The following is a 25314-nucleotide window of genomic DNA, read 5'->3' as shown; positions in this document are numbered from 1 at the left end:
TGGGTTCAGCAAAGTTTTTAATTTGTTTCTTCTCTTATGTTATGAGCTTTGTTGAAAAATTACAATTTTTGATCAAATTTTCGAAGTTCTGCTCTGAAGCAAAAGTTCGTAATGTTTTGGTCAACAAGTTGATTTCAGGTTTTTCTGAGTAACCAAATTTTAAAATCTGGAACTGGCGGTTCGTTATTATGGTTCTTCAGTCCCTCGTAATTTTTCGGAGCAGATTTTTTCAAATTGAAAAGCACGTCATAACTTTCGGATTTCTTTTCTTTCTTACTTAAGCACTCCAAATTGTTGTCATCTCTGATCCGCTTTGTCTGTTGTCTTTCAGAAGTCACGAGTATATTTGAACCCGTCAAAAAAGGAATCGCTTGAACGTCCCGCTTTCGCCAAGTCGGTTCCAGATTTCTTTTCTTGAGTCATAAGGTGGGCAGGGAGAGTAATTCTTTGAAATGCAGATTGACGATTCAAGTTTCCATCATTTGGTTTCTGCAACCAGACGTTAAAATTGACCGGTTTAAAATCTTGAGTAATTGTCTCAATTTGGTTGTTATCTTTTTTGCTTTTTCCGGCTACTCTGTTTGGCATTAACCAAATGTCAAGGTTCTCTATGAAGTTTTCGGACACTTTGAAACTGTTTCTTCAGAGCCCCAACTCGTAAATGATTTAAATTTTTGGGATTTTTTTTCAATTTCAAAGCATGCCATTAGGGAATGAACGTTGCGTATAACGAAAAAGATTTATTATAAATATAATTATAATTATAATTACAATTATAAATATTATTATTATAAAAAAATTTTGAAGTCTATAATTATTTCATTTTATATTCGTATCTACACTTATTTGAACAATAATATGTATACATTTTGTTGGTGAAAAAGAAATGACTCAATATTTCTGACCAATATGGTTGCCCAAAACTGTTGTTGCCCAAAAAGCTCATTTTTGTAGCGCCAATCTTTGTACTTCTATTGAGCCATGAACGGTCCAGTTTAAGTATGTTTACAAAACTAAGCCAGCAAAATATTCAAACGTTTGATTTAGATGAATAAACGTTTTAAGCCAGCTAATTGTTCCGACCCCACTTGTGGGGTGAGGAACTATATACTCAAATGGTTTTTTTGTTCAAGCCATTTCGGCCGATCGATATATTCATTGTAGAGAACTGTGAGTGGTATCATTAAAAAGCTCGTCCCGCGTAGAATTCGAAAATAAAAAAAAGATTTTTTCGATTATCGTATCTTTCGAGGATTTATCGAGGCGTAAAATTTTTTGTGAACACGTGATATTTGCATGATTTTGTTCACTTTTAGCGCAATTTTCATTCAAGTGTCAGAGAAACGTTGCTGGTATAAATGGCTTCGGCACTTTCTTTTCCAACTTTTCTACTGATTTTTCATGTATTTGTTGTTGATTTTTTAACCATAAGACTTATTGTGATGTCCTGTTGATGAATTATTGTTGACATCTCGTATCCTTGCCATCTCCTTGAGTTAAAACATTTTACTTCCGTTGAAAGCTATTGAATCTAATAACATGTTTTCTCAAAAGTGTCTTTGTTAACTTATATTTCTTCACACTTGTTGATTTATTGAAGTCATATTGTTAAAACAAAGAAGAACACCATTGCTGTTTTAAAAGCATATGATTAAATTACCAAAATTTTCTCTTTTTTTATTTGCTTTGACACTTTTTTCGCTCAAAATTTTTTGATTTTGCTCTCTTTGCTTTTTTTAATTCTTCATGAATTCGTAAAATGCTGACTGCTCTCATAGGCTCCTAAATGAGGATTGAATCAATGATGTTACTCAATGCAGTCTGTTTATAGCGAAAAGTATTTAAGTTTATGATATTGTTCGTTTTCAAATTTTTTTATTACTTTTCGGTTTCTGTTCTTTTCGTCAACTTGTTACTTATTCTTATCATTGAGAAGTTCCCTCCATTTCGTGGTACTCCTTATAATTGAAAAAAATTTTTTATTGATATCATGTCGTAATTGATGCTTTATTTGGTGGAAAATATGCGCTTTCTCAAAAATTTGAGATTGGTCAATATTTGTGTTTCTTTGTGTCTTCTTCTAGTACATTCGCTAAAAAATGTTTGCTTTTGCTTATTTTGTTGTTTGTTTTTTTTCTTGTAGTTTTTCTAATGGCAGATCATGTGAGCGCTATAATGAGTCATGGTTTTATGCAATTCAATCAGTAGTTCGGTTGCGTAACGATTCTGAGTTCGGTTCTTAAAACTCATGTATCTGTTTTCAATTATCTCATCATTAGGTCGACAATTTAGTCAAAATTGTAGATGAGCTGGGGTCGGAACGTCATGTGCAAACGCACATCAACGAACATCCTTGTTTCTTTTGCGTTTCAAATACATTGCAGTTTTTGATCCATCCCTCAAATTTATTTGAAGGTCAAGAGCCTTACGCTACCTCAGTTTTTGTTGAAAAAGCCCTTGAAGAACTGAATAGATTGTTCAAGAAATCTCCATTTTTCGGGTACAAAATGAAGCTGAATGTTTTGAGAGTTTCCATTTCAGATAGCTGTATGATTCAATTTTTTCCAAATTGTTTACTCTCCCAGTCTTTTGTCTGACAGGAGAAAAAATATTTATAACTATCGGAAGAAGTTCTCAGGAAATTTTACATCTGTTTTTTTGAATGGAATATGGAAATTTCAGAAACTAAACTTTCCATCATATCAAAGTATTCATAAAATGCTACTCAAGGGAAACTTTTGTAGAAAAAAATAAGATTTTATGACTTATTGAAAAATGATTTACAATATGTTTTTTTGGTCGTTTTCATAAATAAAAGAACTATATCGATAAAAATTCTCTGCATATAAAAACATTTCAATCTTTTTTCACGTACGATTTCAAATAGTTTAACAGCGAGCTTCGATTTATTTTTTTTATTTCCATTAAAAATGATATCGACGTAAAATTGATGCACCAATCAGTTGATACTCAACCAAAAAATCCATATGGCGAACAGCAGCCATGAAATATAGAAAATTTTTGGGGAAAAACATCTCTATCACTCTTTACTTTATAGTTAAACGTTTGAAACTTCTTATTTTACGAAAAAAAAGGTTTCAATGTTTTCACATGTCCGACTTTTTCAAGTCTTGCATACAGTTTTTAGCCCTAAAAGTAAAGTATCGCTTTTTACTTTATAGTTAAACGTTTGAAACTTCTTATTTTACGAAAAAAAAGGTTTCAATGTTTTCACATGTCCGAATTTTTCAATTATTGTATACACTTTTTAGCCCTAAAATTATTTCGATTTATCGTGCAGTTTCTGATCAATTCAATAAAACTGACATTTACGTTTTGTGCAAGCTAAAAATGAAAAATTGTACCAACTAAAATTGTAATAATTAAAATAATGTCTTCACAAATGCTATCTCTGTTTTGTTTTAATAAAACATTGGCCAATGAGGAAAGCAGGAAATAATTCTTTTTCAAACTACCGTTTTAGGATATATAACAACAGATTGTCTGAAAAAAGCTTCTAATGACAACATTGATGTACAAATTGATTGAAACAGACTAAGAGTAACAAAGTTACAAAATTTTTTGCAATTCCCTTAGAATGTCATGAAGTGTCAACTCGAAAAAAAATTCAGGCAGATTACGCAATTGGACTTAACCCTACTTCTGAATTAATGCTATTAAGCCCAATACTAGTGACAAAAGTCACACCCCGGACTTGAGTCTTGGAGCATTTCAGTACTGGAACATTGTATTCCAATTGTATATAGTTGGCCAAGTACTGTATCAGTGTATCCTAAAAGTATGTTGCTACCTCATTATGTGCAGTCTTTTCCCATAGATACTTTTTTGAAAATAGACTGTGCACCATTGGTTTTGATTCTCATGATGTTCATAGTAAACTCATGAAAAAATCTGGAAATTTTTTTAAAAAAACTGAAATTTTGGGCGATGCACTTTTTGAGCATGAAGATAAGATTACTATCTTAAAACATAGAAAATAAAGTTTTATCACTAAAAAAGTAACCGCCAATACCAGAAAATACACGTTAAGTGAATGAAAACTGACAAATTTGGCCCGAAATTGTTTGAGCTGTAATGGAAATTGTATGAATGTGTTAGTTTAAACTGACAGTTTAACTACCCCCCCCCCCCCCCCCCGGAAATTCCTAATGACGTGTATTCCTGAGAAAGAGGCCCAAGTGGGAGCAGCATATTCGAAACATTTAGAAGTGTTCTGGATTCCATTAATGAGTGTAGAAGTTTGCAGAATTGGAGTTGGGAATGGTGGAGCTGGTAATGCTCAGATTGCGCTTGTGCACCTTATCACCTGTGGTAGACATTATTATTTGTATGTCTTAGTTTTAGATCCGACGAGTACAGATGCAGTGTTGGGTAAATTGTGGTCCCCTGAGTGATACCCCCTCAACAACCGACGATATGCAGTTGGGGGGGGGGGCTAGTAGTAGTCTATGACAACCGGCAATATAGACTCCCCACCCCCTGGACTCAAGCCCCCCCAACCACCGCCTTGAGCACTAAATTGTCACCCGAGATGTGAACAACCGTTTGTGTTCATTCACGGAGTTCTGAGGCGGCTCTTGCACTTTGTACCTGCACCAACAGCCGCCAGATCGAGCACCACCTGCCGTCAAATTCTTTACAGAGATGCGTCTGAAGTTTCAGGTGTCACGCATTTGAACGAATTGTACAAAGAATGTCCAAATAAGATCGCAATGTGGTGGTAGTGGTGTGGGGGGTTATGTGGTGAGGGGAGGGGGGCATTGTGGTGGTGGTGGTGGTGGTGGTGGTGGTGGGGGGGGGGGTGGGTCAATGTGGTGAGGGGAGGGGGGTCAATGTTGTGAGGGGGGGTCAATGTGGTGAGGGGGGATTTACAGCACCTTTGTCATCTTGTAACTTCTATCACATTTGTTTTTAAGTCCCTAAAGCAGTGATGTATTTTCTTGGTTTGCCTCATCGGTACCTTTCTTGGCTGGTTTGATTCAATTCAGATGTAACTGATACAATTGGACATGTTTTGTACTATTCGTTCAAGTTCGTGACAGCTGAAACTTCAGACGCGTCTCTGTGAAGAATTTGACGGCAGGTAATGGTCGATCTGGCGGCTGTTGGAGCAGGTACAAGGTGCAACAACCGCTTCAGAACTCTGTGAATGAACACAAACGATGGTTCACAACTCGGGTGCTAGAATATGGAGAATCCAGTGAAGAATTTGGTGAGAATCCAGTGGTGAATATGGAGAATGGAGAATATGGAGAATCCAGTGAAACATATGGAGAATCCAGCGGCAAATATGGAGAAGTATAACAAATTGAGATATTGAGAAGATATGAGCAGTGTCAGTTTTAGATCTCTTAAAACAGGCAAAAACTCAAACTTTTTATTGATTTTTTAATCAAAAACTGCAAATTGAATAAATATTTCAGCTTTTGTACCCCATTAAATTGAACCGTTTTTAGTTCAGACAACGTTTTTCTTTGAACAAGAAATAGGCTGAACGTCTCAATGTGCAGAAAAAAGCAGCCTAATTTTTAGTCTGTTCAGAAAAAATCAGTGCATGACTCATCAAAATTTCATTCTGTGCAGACCAAACCCAGTCTATTTTTCAGTCTGAGAAGAAAAATATCAGAAACAGTTTCGAAATTGAAAATTATCCGGCTATAAAATGCCCTGTCCAGAATTCTTGAAACTGAAAAAATCATAATGAAATTTTCATGATTAAGTACTGATTTTTTATGACACTCAGATCCGGGACGCTCTTAAGAGTTCCTATAACCTAATAGACATTTTGAGATCGAGCTTCTTCGGTTAGTCACTTTTCTTTTGACCACAACTGGTATCAATATAATATGTGAAAATTGCTTAACAGAATCCAAAACAACGTTAGTTTGAAACAGTGAGTATCGTAAGACAGAGGTCCAGCGTGAAAAACGTGACTGTCTAAATCAGAATGGTCAAACCTGTCCTAATTGTACTCTATTCTACTTACTAAGCTCACTTACTAAACTCTTACTAAGCTAACGCCATCAAGCCCATACGTTTGACAAAGGCATTCGCTCGTAGGAACTCCTATAACCTAATAGACAATTCGAGATTCGACTTCTTTTGCCAGCTCAACAGATTCCAAAATAAGAACGTCGAAAACAGCTGATTGCTACTAAATAGGTGTGAAAACATTCGATTTGCTGATGCTGGCTATTAATACTGATTTTTGGTAGGTTTCTGTGCAAAACACAGCTGATACATATCTCCGTTATTTTTTTGTGTGTGATCCGTCTGTGGCTACTAATCTTAAACTAATAAATTCATACCAATCATATTATGAACTATTAAGAGTTTCTTGATGACCTAGTATCACTTCTAAGAATCTATGATGGACAACCCGGGTCAAAAGAAACAGCTTCGAGCCTCTGTCAGTTTGGGCATTTGAGCTCGGGACTCCAAAGGTTGAACCTTTCCCATTATCCGTATGACTGTCAGATCTTTGTCTATTATCAAGTTGTGACTTTGGATCTAAGTTTCTATCTGAATCTTTGACCGCTTCTCCAGCATCGATCGCTTGAAAACTCTTAGGTTTTTCAGTCGCAGGTTGGGAATTTGACTTCAGAACATCAGCGTAGCTTTGAGTAATTGTTTCCTTTTTAGCAGCTTTTTGTAACAGTTCATTAAATTTTTTCAGTTCGTTCGGTGACACAGTGATCTCAATTTTCGCGGGGACAAAAAAGCTATAATTTTTCAGTTTCTCAGTTTTGCGATTTCAAAAAGCGGTTATTCAGTTTTGGAAAATATTTCTTAGGTATTTTCTTTGTTTGACTTTCTGCAAAACTATTTATTGACTTTTTTGTAAACTAACTGAGGACTTTAGAACATACTAATTGAGGACTTTTAATGATTTGAAGAACCTACTTTCTGAGACAAATTGGCTCGCTGGTCAATAATGAATTGTGGTACAAAATGTTTGTGTTGGATTTTCGTAAGGAAAATTCGAAGTTTTCATCGGTCGAGGGTTATCCAGTACTGACACATTCTGAAAGTTTTAAGAAAAAATTGGATTGAGAGTTTATTTAATTCTCAGTGCGTGTGTTTGTGTTTGTGTGTGTATGTGTGTGTGTGTGTGCGCGCGTGTGTGTGTGTGTGTGTGTGTGTGTGTGTTTGTGTGTGTGTGTGTAAGTGTGTGTGTGTGTGTGTTTGTGTCTGTGTGTGTAAGTGTGTGTGTGTGTGTGTGTGTGTGTGTGTGTGTGTGTGTGTGTGTGTGGTGTGTGTGTGTGTGTGTGCGTGTGTGTGTGGTGTGTGTGTGTGTGCGCTGTGAAAACAGAAAATATTGTTATTCAAAAAACTCTTAATGTCAAAAATTTTCCTGACGTAACAAAATACAGAATACCGGATTATTGAAATACCGAAATAGGGAAATTCTGGAGCATTCCCAATTGTTCTAGCATCTTGTGAATAAAATTGTTGAAAAACGGTCAAGAAACGTGGCAAAATTTTACAAGCTTTTGAAAGTGTGGTGAACTGAGCTTATAAGTGGTTTGGAAAGTGATGTTAATGATTTATAAACAGATTCAATTATGCTAATACGATGAGATCCTGAAGCAATGTCTCATTGCATTTCATTCCATTTGAAAAAACATTTGTTTCTGACCCGCTTATTACTCAAATCATTTCACACTATAATTCTGCAGTCTGTTTTTTAAGAGCTGAATGTGTTATTAACCTGAAGGCAATCTGAGCTTTAAGTTATGTATACTGACATTTATCCAGGTGGGTTTAAGTTAAATTTTTTTAAAACTTGAGCAGTATTAGTGGATTGAAATCTATCTGAGTCAAAAATGTGAAATTGTCCGCAGTTATCTATTTCCCCAAAAAGCAGTTATGTGTTCATTACTGCTGGTTTACTTGGCTTTAGAACCACAAAATAATTAAAAGTGTGATTGAAAACATTTGTTTAATGCTCAATGAAAACTAAAATTGAAGAAAATTATCTGAAACAAAAATAGTCAAGAAAAATAGTTCATCTTTTAAAGTGCAGAGCTCTTTATGTTGTCAAAATTCTACACTGTTCAGTTAATTCAATTGATTCGTATTTTTCGCCATACCAACTTTTCAACGGTACTTATTGATAAATTGATTGTATCTTAGAGAAATAGAAAAAATTGAATTGGAACATTATCAATCATCATCGCGAAACCGCCACGGATGTAGCTTACAATTTGCTGTCTCTATGACGCATCGTTGCTCACATTTTCTACTTTTTTCACACACAATTTGTTGATATTTTTCAAAACAAAAATTCTTGGCATGTCTTGATTAAAAATCTTGTCCTGTGTTACTACTTGATTTCTAAACTGCATGTATACCTTATGCAATTATAATGCAACTGTGTGTATGTAAAGGTTACATAACTGACTTAGCATTCAATCCCCCCCCCCCCCTCCATTAGCTTTAATATAAAAGCGCGCGGTTTGTATTTTCATGCGGTTTTACTGGGAAAGAACAAAAATTTTATGATTGTTTAGTTTGAAGGAGGAATGATTATGCTCCCAAAAAGTAGACTGGGAAGGAAACAAGTACCTCTTCGACAAGGATTTAGAGTCGTATCGGTTGTCTACAGACAACTTTTCGTTATGTTTTCCACTTTCTTGGTTTGGGAGACAGCTTGAACAAGTTTGAGTCTTGTTTACCGCAGAATAATAATGATGATCAAAGGGCGGTTTTGTTGTTGTTGTTGTTGTTGTTGTTGTTGTTGTTGTTGTTGTTGTTGTTGTTGATGATGATGAACTGTCTTTTCCAGCGTCCGAGTCCTTATTGACATTGTGCGAATCCTTTATGTTGTGCTTGCCAGTCTCGGAAAACTTCCTTTTCCATTTGTAAAACCAATTTAGAAATAACAAAATTCTGTCACTTACAGTAGTATATGTCATTTTTAGGGTGCTTGAAAGTTAAAGCTGTAATTTGTCATATTAGTTTCAAAATTACCTCCCCGCCCCCATATTGATGGTTGGTAAACATAACGACTTGTGATTATTTTCATTACATATTGTTGTCGCATTAATCGTTTAAATAAAAACGTGATTTGAGATTGACAAGGGAAAATGAAGCACTTTTTCATGGACTTGTGAATCCTCTTGAAGACGCGAGTCCTTTTTAAGAAGCCAGAAGGTCCAATCGCTTTCTGTTTGTGTCGATTTGTCTGTGCATTGATGGTGCCAAGGTGAGGTTTAAGTTGAACATGCAAGTATAACGAGCCATTGCCCCTACTTTTAAAAAATATTGCACTAGTTTGTGGAATTCGACGACAAAGACGAAAACATTGAACAATTCCCAGTTAATATAACTCAACTTGAGGTGCCAGACCGAAAGTTGATATGTCCAGACCCCCCAGACGGAAAGTGCCCATGTCCAGACTTTCGTGCGTTCAAAATTTTTCGTGCGTTCAACGTGCGTTAAAATCCCCATGTCCAGACTTTCGTTCGTTCAAAATCGGCTATGTCCAGACTTTCGTGCGTTCCAAACCAAAATTCGTGAGCTCCAAAATTGATAATTGTCATAAAATTTTTTACTCATCCCCGTTTTTGTATCCTTTTCGTTGTCTTGTTACTGAGCTTTTTGAATAGCGGCCTCACTAAATAGCTTGAAAGTTGCCAATGTCCAGACTTTCGAGCGTTCATCCATGTTTCCAGACCGTGTAATTTTGAACTCACGACACCCCCTTGTGCGTAAATCGGTCTGGATATATCGACTTTTGGTCTGTCACCTCAACCTGGGAAGCGTTCTCTTGTCGCCATATATCACACTGTGAAGCCGTTTTTACATAAATTAAGATAAATTTTGTGGAATTATAGAGGTAAAATGGACTATATGGTCCACATTGTTTGGTTGGAGCGCTTATGTGTGAGATGAAATCAATCAAAAGTTAAGTGGATTGCAAGTATTTCAGGACAAAAAATGGTGTCCTGTTTTCGTTTTACATTGTTCAATTCAGTACAAATGATTCCACTGGCACTAGACCATTTTTAATAAAATTTTAGCGAGTAAAACCTAAGATATACCGCTTGGTTTCTATTTAATATTGGACTTAAGTTTCAGACGGAACTGAAATAATCTCAGCCACAGTTAATGAATTCAACAAAGATAACGAACTCTCATAAAAACAAGGGCTCAAAAATAAGCTAAAGACTAAAAACATATTGACAAAAAAAGTTCAACAAAAAACTGTCAACGTAAAACACTTGACCATAGATGACATTTAAAGGGAAGCATCTTAAAATATAAAGCATTACTGGAATCCAATTCCGACAAAAGTTGCCGTTATTGAAATGAGGTGTTGAAATGCTTGGTTGGGGGACTATTAGGACACAGAAAGTGTAGACATTAAGCAAAAAGTTTTTAATCAAATTTATTGTCCAGTGGATGAACAACCGAAAAAGCCCTTCAGGGAGCTATTAGAGGCACTTGAAAGTTCTTGAAGCTATAGCGTTTTTAATACATAGCCGTAAATAGAAATAGTTTCATAGAAAGCCATAAATTATTTATTGATGTATACCATACATAAAACCGTAAACGGTTATATCGACCCTAGTGGTGAGCTGATTCAGATCTTGCAAGAATCATGTAAGATGATTCAAAATTTGCAAGAATTTGCAAGATATGAATTCAGACAAAAAACAAATTGGGGTACGAATGTCTCAGAAGACACCTTTTAAGCAAATTAATGGTTTTTAGATAACTTAAAAAACTGAAATCCACGGAAAAATCCACGGAATTTTTTTCAGTAATTTTGGTAGCTAATACTAACTGAAAACCAATAGAGCTGACTATAATTGACCTTTTTCGTAAATACAGTTTTAATATGAAATCTGTCACGAATCTTGCAAGTTTCCTTAAAATTTTCAAATTCAAATACTCTTCTCGAACACAAAACTAGACAAATCTACAATAATCAAAATCCACCTTTTTATAGTTAAGTTCACCTATTAAACGACAAAAAACATATTTTTGACCTTCTAAAGTTTTGCAAACGATATGTTTAGAGGGAAACCAACTAATACTACCACTAGCTGCATTTTATTTAATTTTAGTGCTGTGTGCATGTGTGTAATTGTGTGTGCGAATGTCTGCGCGTGTGTTTATGAGTCTCTGTTTGTGTGTATGAATGTGTTTGTGTTTTTGTGTGTGTCTGGGTGGGATTTTTGTTTGTGTAGTGTGTTGTGTGTGTGATTTGTGTGTGTATTCGTGTAACGTGTTGTGTGTCTTTGTAGTGTGTGTATATTTGCTTGTGGTGCCTGTTTGTGTAGTTGTGTGTGTGTGCGTGTTGTGTTTGTGTTTGTGGTGTATGTGGATGTGTTGTGTTTGTTTTGTGTATGTGTGTGGGATGCGTGACTGTGTGTGTGCTGTATGTGTGGTTGCGTTTGTGAGTGGGCGTGTGTGTGTATGTTCTCGCGTCTGTCTGGGTGCTTCTTATTTTATGTGTTGTTTTGTTTAATTTCGTTTTTTAATTTGTTTTGATTAAGAGTGAGCGTTTTGAGCCAGGTTTTAGACTGATTTTCTTTTTAATTATTTTATAGTTATTTTATGTAACGCCGTCACTGGCAGACCAAAGCCCAGAAAAAATGGAGGAGGGTAAAAAAAATCATACACAAAAAATTACAGTTTATTTTTATAAATTGACTTGAGATGCTTTTCGGATATAGAATCAATTTTTGTGCTTAACTTTCACATTCAGCTCAACCAGTTGCTCCCTGCAGCCAGGTAATCAAGAAAGTGTTGATTCAAAATCTTGCAAAAATTTTGCAAGTAGAAATTAAATCATGAACGAATCTTGCAAGTTGGATTCAAAACTTGCTAGAATCTTGCAAGAACAATGTATTCTTCTGCAAGATAGCATGCAAGATTCTTGCAAGATTTTGATTTTTTTAAATCACCGCGGCCTGAAGCAGCTGACATTTAATACACACTAAAAATCTTTTGTGTTTTCGACAAAAAAATGTGGTTTTAACCCAATTTCTCCCATGAAAAGAGACACGATAGAAGGCCAAGTTACACGAGAAATCATGTTAAATTCACGATTCTCTTGAGCTTAACCCCAGGATTTTTTGGATTCACATAATAAATCATGTAAAATTCATGCAATTTCTCGTCTGTTTTTGCTGACTTATTGCATGAAAAACTACGCGGCTTTTTGGGTGAAAACACACGAAAATTTGGTGGAAAACACGATAAGTTCCATTAATTTTACATGTTTTATCAACAATTACGAGAAAGATTCTGAAATGAAAAAAGAATTACGCAGGCGGTCTATTGAGTGTTGACGAAGCATTTTGGGCGTAGAACTCTTGAGTGCGCTATAGATATTTTGAACACATTTCTTCAGGTCTGGTTCTGGTTGCTTAGTTTTTATTGGCCATGGCATAAACTTACGAATGAAAACTCTTGTGTATCTTAACAAAGCCCAATTGAAAAAAAGACAGAGGTCAGAAGACCGGTCAAGTCTAATCTAGGTTGATTTCTTTTGCCCTTCAACACTTAAACCAGAGTAAGGTTTTATAAAAATTATTACTTTCCTGCTCATTTTATGACTTTTAAATACAACATCTAGAAAAACAGCTTGCATTTCTTTTGAAAATTGCTAATTTTTGCTCATTGACACAAAAAATCTTGTGACTTTTGATCACACGAGAAAAATCGTGTGCATGATTTCACACGAAAAAGTTTTAGAGTGTATATGTTCGTGCTGTGATTACTACAACCAACAAATGGTGTGATACATGGTTTCAAAAATTCCATTCAAGATTGATAGAAAGCGCTTTGTACTCATTATTTTGATTTATGAATTACATGAAATGATAGATCGGGCTCTAAATAGCTACAAAATTTCATATCGATTACCGTGGCAGTGTTATCAAAGCGATATCAATTTTATTTTATCGGAGAGAAATAAAATTGTAAGGGGTACGTTAGATTACAGTACCTGGGATTTACTCAAAATCTATTAAAAATAATTTATCAGTTCAATAAACAAACTGAAGACCTAATAATCAAGGCCGTATAGCCTAACGGATAAGGCGTCTGACTTCGAATCAGCAGATTCGGGGTTCGAATCCCTCTGTGGTCGATAATTTTATTCCTAATACTGGTGTATTAATTGAAACATGGATTCAATACTGCGATAAACTTGCAATTCAGCTTTTCTTGGGTGCACAATTTAGGGTTTACATATTTTTTTTATCTCTGATCAATTTTTCAAATGAGCACCCAGATCGTCTCCCTTTGTTGCCACATTTGCCCGGTGCATGGTTTTTCAACCCCACGAACGTGCCATAATTTAACGCCAAATCGTTTTTTTTTTGGTGTGCAAAACGTACTAGGGGCGGGGGAGGGGAAATGGATAAGATCCAAACAGTAGAATTTCTTCACTACATATTTTTAAGTGGCAGGGTGTCACACCCAATCCCAGCCATATCTTCGGGTGTCTGGACATGAAACTGGGTAATTACACAATTAATAGTATCTGTTTGGTGCATCTGTTAAAATTTTCACAAAATTTTTATCTCGGGTTTTATCCTTCACACAAAATTCCCCTTCATTCCCCACTCAAATAAAATATACACAAAAGATCAAGATTGACATAGAATACTGATTTTGGTTTTTATCTCAGCTCGGAACTAGCCCCCACATATTATTAAGCTATGCTATCCCTAATAATGGCACATACACACCTTACTTTAATCACACCGGCTGATGAAAATTAGGATCTTTTCCTTTTGTCCTCTCCCTAGTACGTTATACCCCCCCCCCCCACCCGTGTCCGTGTTACAGAGTCGTGCCATTACATAATAAATCATTATTCAAAATGTAGTACGTGCGTCTGGAGTGTGCAAAAAATGCACTCAATAAGCAGGAAGGTCAAAACGGAAAATATCCGAAAATTTGTTCACGCTTGGGAGGCAAGAGCTATACAGAATATCAGTTTTTGTCACCTAATTTTCCTCACCCTGGGCCTCTGTGAAATCTGAGTAAAACTCTTCTTCTGTTTTGGGTTCATAGCTTCTGCTAGACGACCACCACACATTGTCATCATTTTGTATATTGGTTGGTGTGGAACTATTTCTTCTGGGTGGAGTTGCCTAGTTGTGTAGAAAGCGGTCATTTCCCAAAATTTTTAGCTGAACAACAATTACCAGAACTTAGTCTTTATCGTGGTCTTTTATGTTCATCAAGTAACATTTGGAAGTGCTCTTCAAAAACAGTCCCCTCGGGGGTTAACGATCTCTTCGTCTTTTCAGGGGACTGGTCATTTTGGATTGGACCTCTTTGTCCTGATCAGACTTTCTAGACTCTGGAAAGGTTGCTGATCAGACCCTACAGACTCTGGAAAGAGCTCTGTCCAGACTATCCAGATCATACCACAAAACTCTCCAGACCCTAGACCACGCTATGATCAGACTATCCAGACTCTGGGCGGGGCTCTGATCAGACTGTCGAGACCGTACGTAGTGCCCTGATCAGACCATGCAGACTCTGGATGGTTTCCTGAACAGACTATCCAGACCGTAGACAGTGCTGCCAGAATCTGTGGATCGGTCGCGGTTAACCCCTAGTGCGCGACCCAAGTCAGTCTGATCAGGGCCGGTTTGGGTCGCGCACGTCATCCTGGATACTGGTCCATTTTCACAGTAATTGCACCTGAATAGACCCCCTAACACCCATCAAACCGCACTTACCAAAAATACCCACAACAATTAAAGAATTCTGTTTCGCCCGCATCCCAACTGATAATATCGTTCTATATAACAACTCATTATTTGGAAGTGGAGTAAAGACACATTGGGGCGCTTAATGAAATCAGATTAAGAATCGTCCAATTAAAATGAATGTACGGGGATCGACACATAACGTTGATAACGTAAGTAATGGTGGCTAATGGTTATGCTATTTCGCTTGAATTCCTGAGAACTTCTAGATAATTTTAGTTAGGAAATAAAGCCCTACTTAAAACCATTATTTGAAACACGAAACGCACACGTTTTAAAACGACGAAAGTCATCGGAAGTCATGATCTGGCTAAGTAGCAACTTCTGGCAATTTATCTTCCGGCACATCAAATTTTCCGTATTTTAAAATGTAAACGTGAGCGTTTCATTGAAGTTTTGAGTCTTTTCCATTATAGCATAGCAATCCCCCAACAAAACTATATCCCCACTGCGGTATACTTGCGATGGGGCTATACGTTATTGTAGCAGTCGAAATACTGGATGTACACCTCTAATCAATCCCAGATTGAGAAGACACTATTCTCTTTTATATGGCGCTAGCTCCAGTAACTCTAGTCAGTCTTAATCGTAGTTGCACGATGTGTATACTTATGACTCGGTGATATACTATGTCACCGTTATGATCACCGTTACATAAGTTCACCTGTGTTTTACAGAGTCGGATAGTCTGAGAGAATTAGGTAAGCCTACTTCGAGCGCAGAAATAAGTAGCCCTAACTATTTATAACCTTAGGCTGTCAAAAGAGACCACATAGGGTCTGCCTTAACTGATGCAACCAGTGAGTCTAAAAACTCTAACCGTAAAAACAACTCACAAAAAAGACAACCTTTTCTCATGAAGAAAAACTTAGAGCTAGATTTTATACCTCTCTATCCATAGATATACATAAATTTAGCAAAAAGGGGAAACATAATCCCAACAAAAAATCACAAAAGATAATTAATAAACAATAACACACCTCTAATTATTAACCATAAATGAGCGTTTACACTGGCCAAACGTCATCTTAATTGGACTCACATTCCAATCTTTTACAATTAGCCGTTTTACAATTAGCCGTTTTACAATTTTTTACAATTAGCCGTAAACAACAGAACAGACGCCCGCCTTATGACTGATACCAAACCATTTGAAATCAATAAAACTCAAAACGCAGATGAACTAAATCTGTATTATTTTACCCACCGCTATAACTAAAACACCATTATTTTGGTATTGGCCAATAGCCTCTTCTTTTTCTGTCAGAAAAAGCTTCACAAGTTTCTCGGACAGCTTTTCTTCATGTTTTGATAGAAAACAATGGAGCTCAACTCACAAAGGCACAAGTGTTTTCATTTGTTACCTTCTGACAGATAGATACAACTCACTCATATATGAAACTTTAATTAATCAATTATCTGACAGAGTATTCGAATTCCTAAGGGGAGTATACAAAGATTTACACACTAATAACCGAAGATGCGCGTTTATGAAATCATCATTTAATTTTTTGAAACGATTTGCATCAACACTTAAAACGGCCGCTGTACAATCTGGAAAAGAAAGCGTACGTAAAATTGCTAAACAAGAGATAGAAGGTTTTAACAACTCATAAACACTTATATGACTTCAAGACAAGATGCAGATTTTAGCAGAAGAAAAAATAATTTTTCAATTCTATCATGGTATATACATCGATTTCGGAAAAATCTTGTACGTCATAATTTTTCAGCCACAAAATTGATAGCAGAAAGATACCACCATTTTATTGACAAATTGACAGAGGTATCTACAATAGATTTACGACCCATATTGGTTCCCAGAAAATTTTGTAACCGCTACAGAAGTACCATCTGAAGTTATACAAAAATTAAAAATCGATCATGAGAAAATCCGACTGCGATTTCATGACAATGAAAATCAACCATAAACGTTTAAAAATATTACTGAAAACACAAACACATCTCTGGGGCATCACTAACAAAATTTAAATACTATTATATACTCACAACCTAAGGATACAAATCTTAAATCAAACCTTTGAAACTGATTTTCATTCCACAATATTAATTGACAGAACACAATTTTTGTCTCACACAAAAATTATTCTAGCACTAATAGATCCAGAAAATAAAAATAATAAAAATAGTATCGATAAAAACAATGAAACAAAGAATGATACTATCAATTATGAAAATTAGAAAAATCAACAACCGATAAACTCGACTGAACTTAAACAATGTTCAGATCAATTAAAGTCAGCACCTCCAATTTTATTTGAAATAAACACACCGTTATCTTGCTTACAAAAACAAAATTAAGTTCACCTTAACACTGCACCTGTCATTTTAAACATTTCCGCCCAAACCTCATCAACGAACAACCAAAATCTTCAACTTACGCCACAACAAAAATTAATTTTTGTTAGACATTTCAATTCACAACAAAATCAACAATTAACAAATGCTGCCACGCCCTATTATATAGAATCTGCGTCAACACATACACCTTCACTGGTTGTAAGAAGAAATGCATAGACGATATACCCCTTCTTAGGAGGTTCAGTACGCATGCAACCATTGTTACGACCGTTTGATAGTACTGACCCCACATATACAAAAGAGGGGTTTCTTAATGCTATCCCAGCAAATTTTGTAATGAATGCAGGACGAGAACACGTTGAATCACCGTATCACAAACCATGGATTCTTAAGCGATTTGCAATGATACGAACAGCGTTAATAGGTCTGCACAACAGTTGTATTCACATTTACCACTTTAAATCAAGAAGATTTGGCATGCTTTTTGCAGAGAATTTCGAAAGACATTTGATAACCAACAATCGTCATGCTGGACATCAACGACATTTTTCCTTCACATTTGACACCGCCGGCGCTTTCCCTTCTGGTACCACAGCCCGTTTGTGAGATGCAGACGCCGGCCCTCTTCTCAATGGCCGAAGCATCTCCACAGCCACAGTCTGTAGATGCCGCTAAAACGGCTACTCGTAAGTGAATCCACTGTCTTCACCCGCAACTTCCTCCTTGTCATCAGGAGAGCTGCCCTTAGTCATTGGGAGCTGTAAAAGCTCCCCAACGGCCACGGTAGGAACGCTCAGTTTGTCACATAAACTGCTCCTACAGGGGCAACAACCGCAGCAGCTGACACAAAAGCCGCAAAACCCAACCCAATACAGTTCATCTTGGGCTGATGAGGTGGCAGTGGAGCGATCAAACAGCTCAGCACCAGGAACGGTAAACCCAATTGTGACTGCACTGGACGAGTGCATGGCCTTGATCCTCGCTCTCATCCTCCCCTCCACCAGTGATGCCCACAACAGCATCGCAAACAGCAAGCAAATGTCAAGCAAAATATTGAGCTCCCAGAGTTCCCACAGAACTTTCGCCGTGACCACAAATGTCAGTACCACAACCTCCACCTTACGATCAACCCACCTCAACGGATAACTATCTATGCACAGATCGTTCACCACGATGACGCCCTAGACCGCTAAGACACGAAATCTACCCTGTCCGAGTCTCACAAGTACTACCGTTACAATCACCCTTCCAGTACAGGGGCAGCCCACTAACAGGCTTACAGCCCCCAACCTTTATAGCCGAGGCCAATCCCTTTGCAAGGACACAAAGCACATTTCACAAAACACCTGGCCCTAGCTTTAAATTCCATCAGTTCACAAATCCCCTGTGCATCCAGGAGTTCAAGTCCCAGAGAATATCAATTATGTATCCACGTCTACTCGACACACGTTAAAGCAAAGAGCCAGCCCTTGTTCTTTCGTCCAACTCGAAAAAAAGTACGTGGAAGAAAGGCGTGATAAGGATCTTCCCTTCGAGTGAGCCCACTTCCCAAACAATCCGCGTTTCACAGAACGCTTTTGGCACACCTCGATGTATATTTTTGCTCTGGTCGATTGCGAGAACAATTATTTAAAAACCATGTTCACTTGAGCTGTCACCTCTTATCGTGTTTACCAGAAATTTGAACCATTGACACAGATGGATGTAAATAATCTAACTGACAAGGTAAACCAGACAAAAATGCAGCACAATATCCACAATTAATTTTTCTTCCAACAACACCTCCATCGGACCAACTCCCTGATGCATGTGAACTCCAGATTACATTTTGCGAACAAATAAATCACCTCGCCATATTACTTGAAATATAATTATATCATTAACCCCAACTATTACGAAGGAACATTGCGAAACTTCGACCCAATCAAGATTTATTTTTTCTTCAACCCACTTTACGCTAAGACCCTTAGACCGATCTTTGTCAGGATCAAATATCTCCAGTGTGTAGAAGAAAATGCCACGAAGTGCATGTATTGGCACACTTTTAACCTTTTCTACCGAGACGGAATTGCAAATAAGTTGGCGAAACGAGAACCGATACTGGAAGAAAATCTAATCCTGAATCACTTGCTGGCAATGCAGCCGCATTGCAATACTGACTCGTACACCCGAGCTCTCGCCGCTTGTCTCGCACGGGACAAGATAATTCAGGAATTCTCCCGGGACGCTGAAAATCGGGCCCCGGACTTCGAGTTCGAGTTTTGCTAATGGGCACAGTTACACTACCCGGGCCACTGTCCCAATAAAACGAAGACAGAGTGTTCTGCACAAAAATTCAAAAACCCGCTTCTTATTACTAAACTTTCTATTTAACTTTCTTCTTCTTTGTATATATTATCTATATTCTTCTATTCTTATCCTCAATTGAAGACTAGGATCCTTCCCTTTTCCTCTTTACTTTGGTCGGAGCTTACTCAGCGGGCATTAAATGTAATAAAAGTATAAAGGGTTAAGTAGCTCACACAGTAGCTAAAAGATGCATTTAAACCATGAGGTAAGCTTGTAAGTCCGATCGGAACAAATCTTGTACCAGCTGGAGATGAATTAAAAACCCCTAGTGTAAACAGACAGAGATTAAAGACTACAAACGTTCCACCGACTGGAACAAATCTTCACTGTAAGACAGTGGGAGACAGTTGGGCACCTTAACAGGACTGACGGTACAGGCCAGCACATCCTGTATCTGGCGACACTAGTCACAACTTCACCTGACAGGGATTTCAGACGACGGCACAAGTCACCGACTCCAACACACAACGAGGATGACAAATGCAACATATTTCAGCTACAACTCACAAATTTGGAGGAAAACCCTCAACCGCGGTTGGATGAAGCAGTCGAAATAATTGATGTACACTTCTAGCCAATCAGAGACTGAGAAGACACTATTCTCTTTGAGATAGCGCTAACTCAACTAACTGTAGTTAGTTTTAACTGTAGATGCACGATGTGTATACTTATGCTCCGGTGTTATACTACATTATCACTTTTTTAATTGAAGTTCACTTTCAGTATTTTACAGAGTTGGTTAGTCTGAGAGAACTAGGTAAGCCTATTTCGCGCGCAAAAGTAAGTAGCCCTAACTTTTCACACCTTAAGGCTGTCGAAGGAGCCCACATAGGGTCTGCCTTATTATATGACCACAATACGGGGGGAGGGGGTTATAATTCGAAAGAACCGATATTAAATATGGGTCACCAAGAAGAATATTTTGGTGCTAGTGAAAATGGGAGATACAAAATGTTGGAAAACGTTTGACTGGCAAATTAGAATTGAGAAAATGTGAAACCATTTTCTGGTTGGATGAAAACGCTAATAGAAGTTCGTTTACGATTAGCGTTGAGCAAAAAAGATTCCATGCAACCCAGTGGGCTTGTTCTTCGGAGGGGGTGGGAGTGCACACCCAAGGCACGTGCCATACCCAAGACACTTAACTATAATGATTCACTATATACTGGCTCTGTAATTGGGGTTGCGCAAAACAATGAGTGGGTGAGAGCACAAAAAGAAAAGATCAGATTTGTATGTCTACGCTTACACTACGCTGACTTTAGGTGAATTAAACGCATCAGCAAATAAAATTTATCGACCAAACAGATTTGATGAAAAATTTAATTTCGTCACCTAAGCACAAGCACAATTGCTAACATTTTTTGCATCCACTCACAAACACAGAAACACAAATGCACACGAGTATGTGTATATGTTTGTGTGAGCGTGTGTTTGTGTGTATGTGTGAGGGCGTGTGTGGCTGTGTTTCCGTTTGTAGAATCAAAGTTTTTTGAAGTCCTAAAGCCATCTGAAGTTTCAATTTCAAATGTTGGTAGTGGATGGTCAATTAATTTGGTTAAAATTGAGTCCAACAAGATTGTTTGTTTTAAGTAAACAACAGAAGATTACGATGTTCAGCAATTTGGTTAGAGTGAAATCCAGCGCACATCTGCTTGAACAAATCTTGGGTCTTTCTCACCATAGCCCCCATGAAACTGTAGAAGCACATTATGGTATATTTACCATTATGGAGGGGAGGGGGGGGGCTATGAGTTATCTAATCCCTCAGCTGGGGGGGGGGAGGGAGCGACCCCAAATTTTTAAGCTACTTAGTTGCCAAATACAATGAAAACAAAGTCTGAATAGAAATGCATGCATTGATGACAGAAAAAGAGGCTGACTGATTTAACCAAAAGCAATATTAGTTTTCGTTAGGTTGCCCCTATGTGAGAAATTGAGCTTTCAAGGGAGCTCTTTCGAAAACTGGAGTTTTTCCCCTTGTAGCCCCCTCCCAGCTTAGGAGCCATATAGAAAAATCTCCAATAATGTTAATTATACCATAATGGGGAGCTTGAATTTCGTGGAGGGACTATAATGGGAAAAATCAGAAAATTGAAAGCAGGTTTTCTGTAGAAATCAAAATTTTTAGTGACTAAATGGTTGATTCGAATCAGAGACAATAAGGAAATTGGGATCTATTCTGTTTCGCGCCCAGTGTTTTTTAACGCAAACCCTAGTTATTGGCACCGCTGTTGAAAGCGATAAAAATATGCCCCCTCCCAGATTAGTGCGCTTATATTTTTTATCTTTTACATGTGCTATCTTTTCTGTTTGTAAAATCAAAGTTTTTTGAAGTCCTGAAGCCATCTGAAGTTTCAATTTCAAATGTTGGTAGTGGATGGTCAATTAATTTGCTTAAAAGTGAGTTAGACAAGACTGTTTGTTTCAAGTAAACAACAGAAGGTTACAGACTTCAGCAATTTGTTAGAGAAAAATCCAGCGCACATTTGCTATGTAGACAAACGTTGAACACTTTTTGGGTCTTTCTCACCATAGCCCCCCATAAAACAATAGCCCAGCATTATGCTATATTTACCATTTTGGAGGGTGGCTATGAGTTATCTGATCACTAAGCTGGGGAGGGGGGCTATTATAGGAGCGACCCCACATTTTAAAGCTACTTAGTTGCCAGAAACACTGAAAACAAATTATGAATGGAATTGCATGCCTTGATGACAAAAAAAGAGGCAAACTGATTTAACAAAAAGCAATATTAGTTTTTGTTAGGTTGCCCCTATGTTAGAAATTGAGCTTTCAAGGGAGCTCTTTCGAAAACTGGAGTTTTTCCCCTTGTAGCCCCCTCCCAGCTTAGGAGTCATATAGAAAAATCTAGAATCATGTCAATTATACCATAAGGGGGGCTTGAATTTCGTGGAGGGACTATAATGGGAAAAATCCAAAAATTTAAAGCAGGTTATCTGTAGTCAACTTCAAAGTTTGCAGTGATTAAAAGGCTGATTCGAATCAGAGGTAATAAGGAAAATTGGATCTATTCTGTTTCGCCCTGAGTGTTTTTTACGCCCCCCGGTTTTTGTCACTGCTGTAGAAAGCGATAAAAGGATGCCCCCTCCCAGATTAGTGCGCTTATATCTTTATCGTTTACACGTGCCATTTTTTTCTGTTTATAAAATCAAAGTTGTTTTGAAGTCTTAAAACCATCTGAAGTTTCAATTTCAAATGTTGGCAGTGGATGGTCAATTAATTTGCTTAAAATTGAGTTCAACAAGATTGTTTGTCTTAAGTAAACAACGGAAGGTTACCGATTTCAGCAATTTGGATAGAGTGAAATCCAGAGCACATTTGTGATGTACACAAACGTTGAACAAATTTTAGACCTCTCTCACCATAGCCCTCCCATGAAATTATAGCCCATAATTATGGTATATTTGCCATTATGGAGGGGGCGTATGAGTTATTTGATCACAAAACTGGGGGGAGGGCGGCTATAATGTTAGGAACGCCAAATTGTTGTTACTTAGTTGCCAGAAACACCGAAGTTAAAGTCTGAATAGAAATGCATGCATTGATGACAGAAAAACAGGCTGACTGATTTAACCAAAAGCAATATTAGTTTTCGTTAGGTTGCCCCTATGTGAGAAATGGAGCTTTCAAGACAGCCCTGTGTAAAACTGGAGTTTTTCCCTTGTAGCCCCCTCCCAGCTTAGGAATCATATAGAAAAATCTCCAATCATGTCAATTATACCATAATGGGGGGCTTGAAGTTCGTGGAGGGACTATAATGGGAAAAATCCGAAAATTTAAAACAGGTTTTCTGTAGTCAACATCAAAGTTTGTAATGACTAAATAGAGATAAGAAGGAATTTTGGATCTATTCTGTTCCCCCCCCCCCCAGTGTCTTTTTACGTCCCCAGTCATTGGCACCAGTGTAGAAAGCGATAAAAAGATTCCCCCCTCCCAGCTTAGTGTGACTATATCTTTATCGTTTATACGTGCTATTGTTTACATAGTAACTTGCTATATAGCAACAAATAATTTGTAACTGCAGGGCGTAAAAATTCTGAAATTTAGAAATTTCAGTAAGTTCAAAAATTTGGCTTCATCGGCGGAAAACCTTTAGATAACCTCTTTTTCGTGGAAGAATTCAGTAGTTTAACTGTGTTGAACTGGAGAATAAAAACCGATCAATGATTTCTAAGCCATTAAAGAGCAAAATTTCCAGCTAAAAACTGGTCATTTGTGAGTTAAAGGTAGCTGAAGCTATTGAGCAAAATCAATTGAATAAGATGATGATACTTATAGAAAAATTTGCGGCCCCAGCTTAGTGGGCTTATAGAAAAATTTGCGGCCCCAGCTTCCGTTTGCGGCCCCAGCTTAGTGGGCGCATACTATTTGCACCCCCAGACGCATGTGCCATATTTTACATAATGATTTACTATGTAATGACACATGCTCTGTTACGGGGGCACAAACGTACTGGGGGCGCAAACGTACTCGAACGTACTGTGGGCGCAAAGTTATGGCAAGGTAATTGATCATTCTTGTAACCGAAAATCTCAACAATGTTGTCTGAGTTCGTGTTTTCATTTGCAGTTTGTGAACGAGCATATAAAACTCTTAAAAATTGCTAGAAGAGCTAAGTCAACTCTAATAAAGTTTCGAAGAAGCGCTAAAATTTTAAATTTTATCTCTTTTCGGATCTATTCGGTTTTGGCCCCCAGTGTTTTTTATGACCACCAGTTACAAATTATATGTTGTTATATAGCACGTTACTATGTAAGAAATTAGCACGTGCGCCTGGGGGGGGGGGGGGTCATAAAAAATTTATGCTCAGTAAGCGGGGGGGGGGGGGGCGAAACAGAATAAATCCCTCTTTTCTATGCGTTCTTGCTTTTTTCGCTATCAAAAGCTGTGTGTTGGCCCGCGCGAATATATAATACACACTCACACACGCACACACCACACACACACGCACACATAAACATACACACATACTTACACACACACGCACGCACGCACACACACACACACACACACACACACACACACACACACACACACACACACACACACACACACACACGCACACACACACACACACACACACACACACACACACACACACACACACACACACACACACACATATATATATATATATATATATATATATATATATATATGTGCGTGTGTGTGTGTGTGTGTGTGTGTGTATGTGTGTGAGAGAGACAGAGAGGGGGTGGGGGGGGGGGGGGGGGTGTTGGGTTGCTTCAACGGCATTTGACGGCCTAGTAATTAGGTACCCAATAAGGAAATATCATATGGGAAGGAACCGGGTGACTGTCGAATAGATCATTCAGATCGTCATTGTAACCAGAGTAATCGGACTTCTGTGAGTTTGAGACATTGCCACTCTCACATGTACATTCACTCTTCTTTGTCTTCTTAAGTGTAATTTTTGGAGCAAAACGTATGTTGAAATGCACAGTAGAGTGGTTAAAAACAATGGCCATGGCTTTGAATGTCCTTCCAGTAGTTTAGGAGTCAAGTTTGTTTAGGTTTCTACGCGTCTGAAAGTACTGTCTGTTGGTTGTTCTTCTTTAATTTTTGGATCTTTTCCGTTTGTGCTCCCTGTACGTTTTGCACCCCCAGTTATACAGCATGTGCTATTACATAGAAGTTATAATGTAAAACGATGGGGGGGGGGGGGTAAATAACATCAACCCAATGAGCTGAGGGGGTGGGGGGGGGCACAAACAGAAAAGATCTTTTTTTTGCCTGTACAGAACTTGTTTGTTGTAACTTTGAGAGTCAAGTTAAGTGAAGTGATATTTTAGTACGAAATATTCGCACGTGCTTTACTAGCTTAGTTAAT

General features: G+C 37.6%; 1 protein-coding gene across 10 annotated transcripts; it reads right to left on the bottom strand.

The window, feature by feature from the left end:
* Window positions 1–25314, bottom strand: LOC142348641 (uncharacterized). 10 transcript variants are annotated; one of them, XM_075400056.1, is made up of 7 exons: window positions 25218–25314; window positions 24773–25037; window positions 14009–14141; window positions 9120–9208; window positions 8590–8870; window positions 6427–6638; window positions 1–626 (listed from the first exon to the last, which is right to left on the bottom strand). In XM_075400056.1, exons 2-7 carry the CDS (start codon window positions 24950–24952, stop codon window positions 328–330), a joined length of 1194 nt encoding a protein of 397 aa, XP_075256171.1. In that variant the 5' UTR covers window positions 24953–25037; window positions 25218–25314; the 3' UTR covers window positions 1–327. The 10 variants fall into 10 exon arrangements, with proteins under 10 accessions (XP_075256171.1, XP_075256175.1, XP_075256177.1 ...); XM_075400060.1 differs by having other exon boundaries at window positions 1–608; XM_075400062.1 differs by having other exon boundaries at window positions 6472–6638.

Source organism: Convolutriloba macropyga, chromosome 10, assembly GCF_964194025.1.
Source record: "Convolutriloba macropyga chromosome 10, txConMacr16.3, whole genome shotgun sequence".
NCBI classification, from domain to species: Eukaryota; Metazoa; Xenacoelomorpha; order Acoela; family Convolutidae; genus Convolutriloba; species Convolutriloba macropyga.
This window is presented reverse-complemented; position numbering and strand designations above follow the sequence as displayed.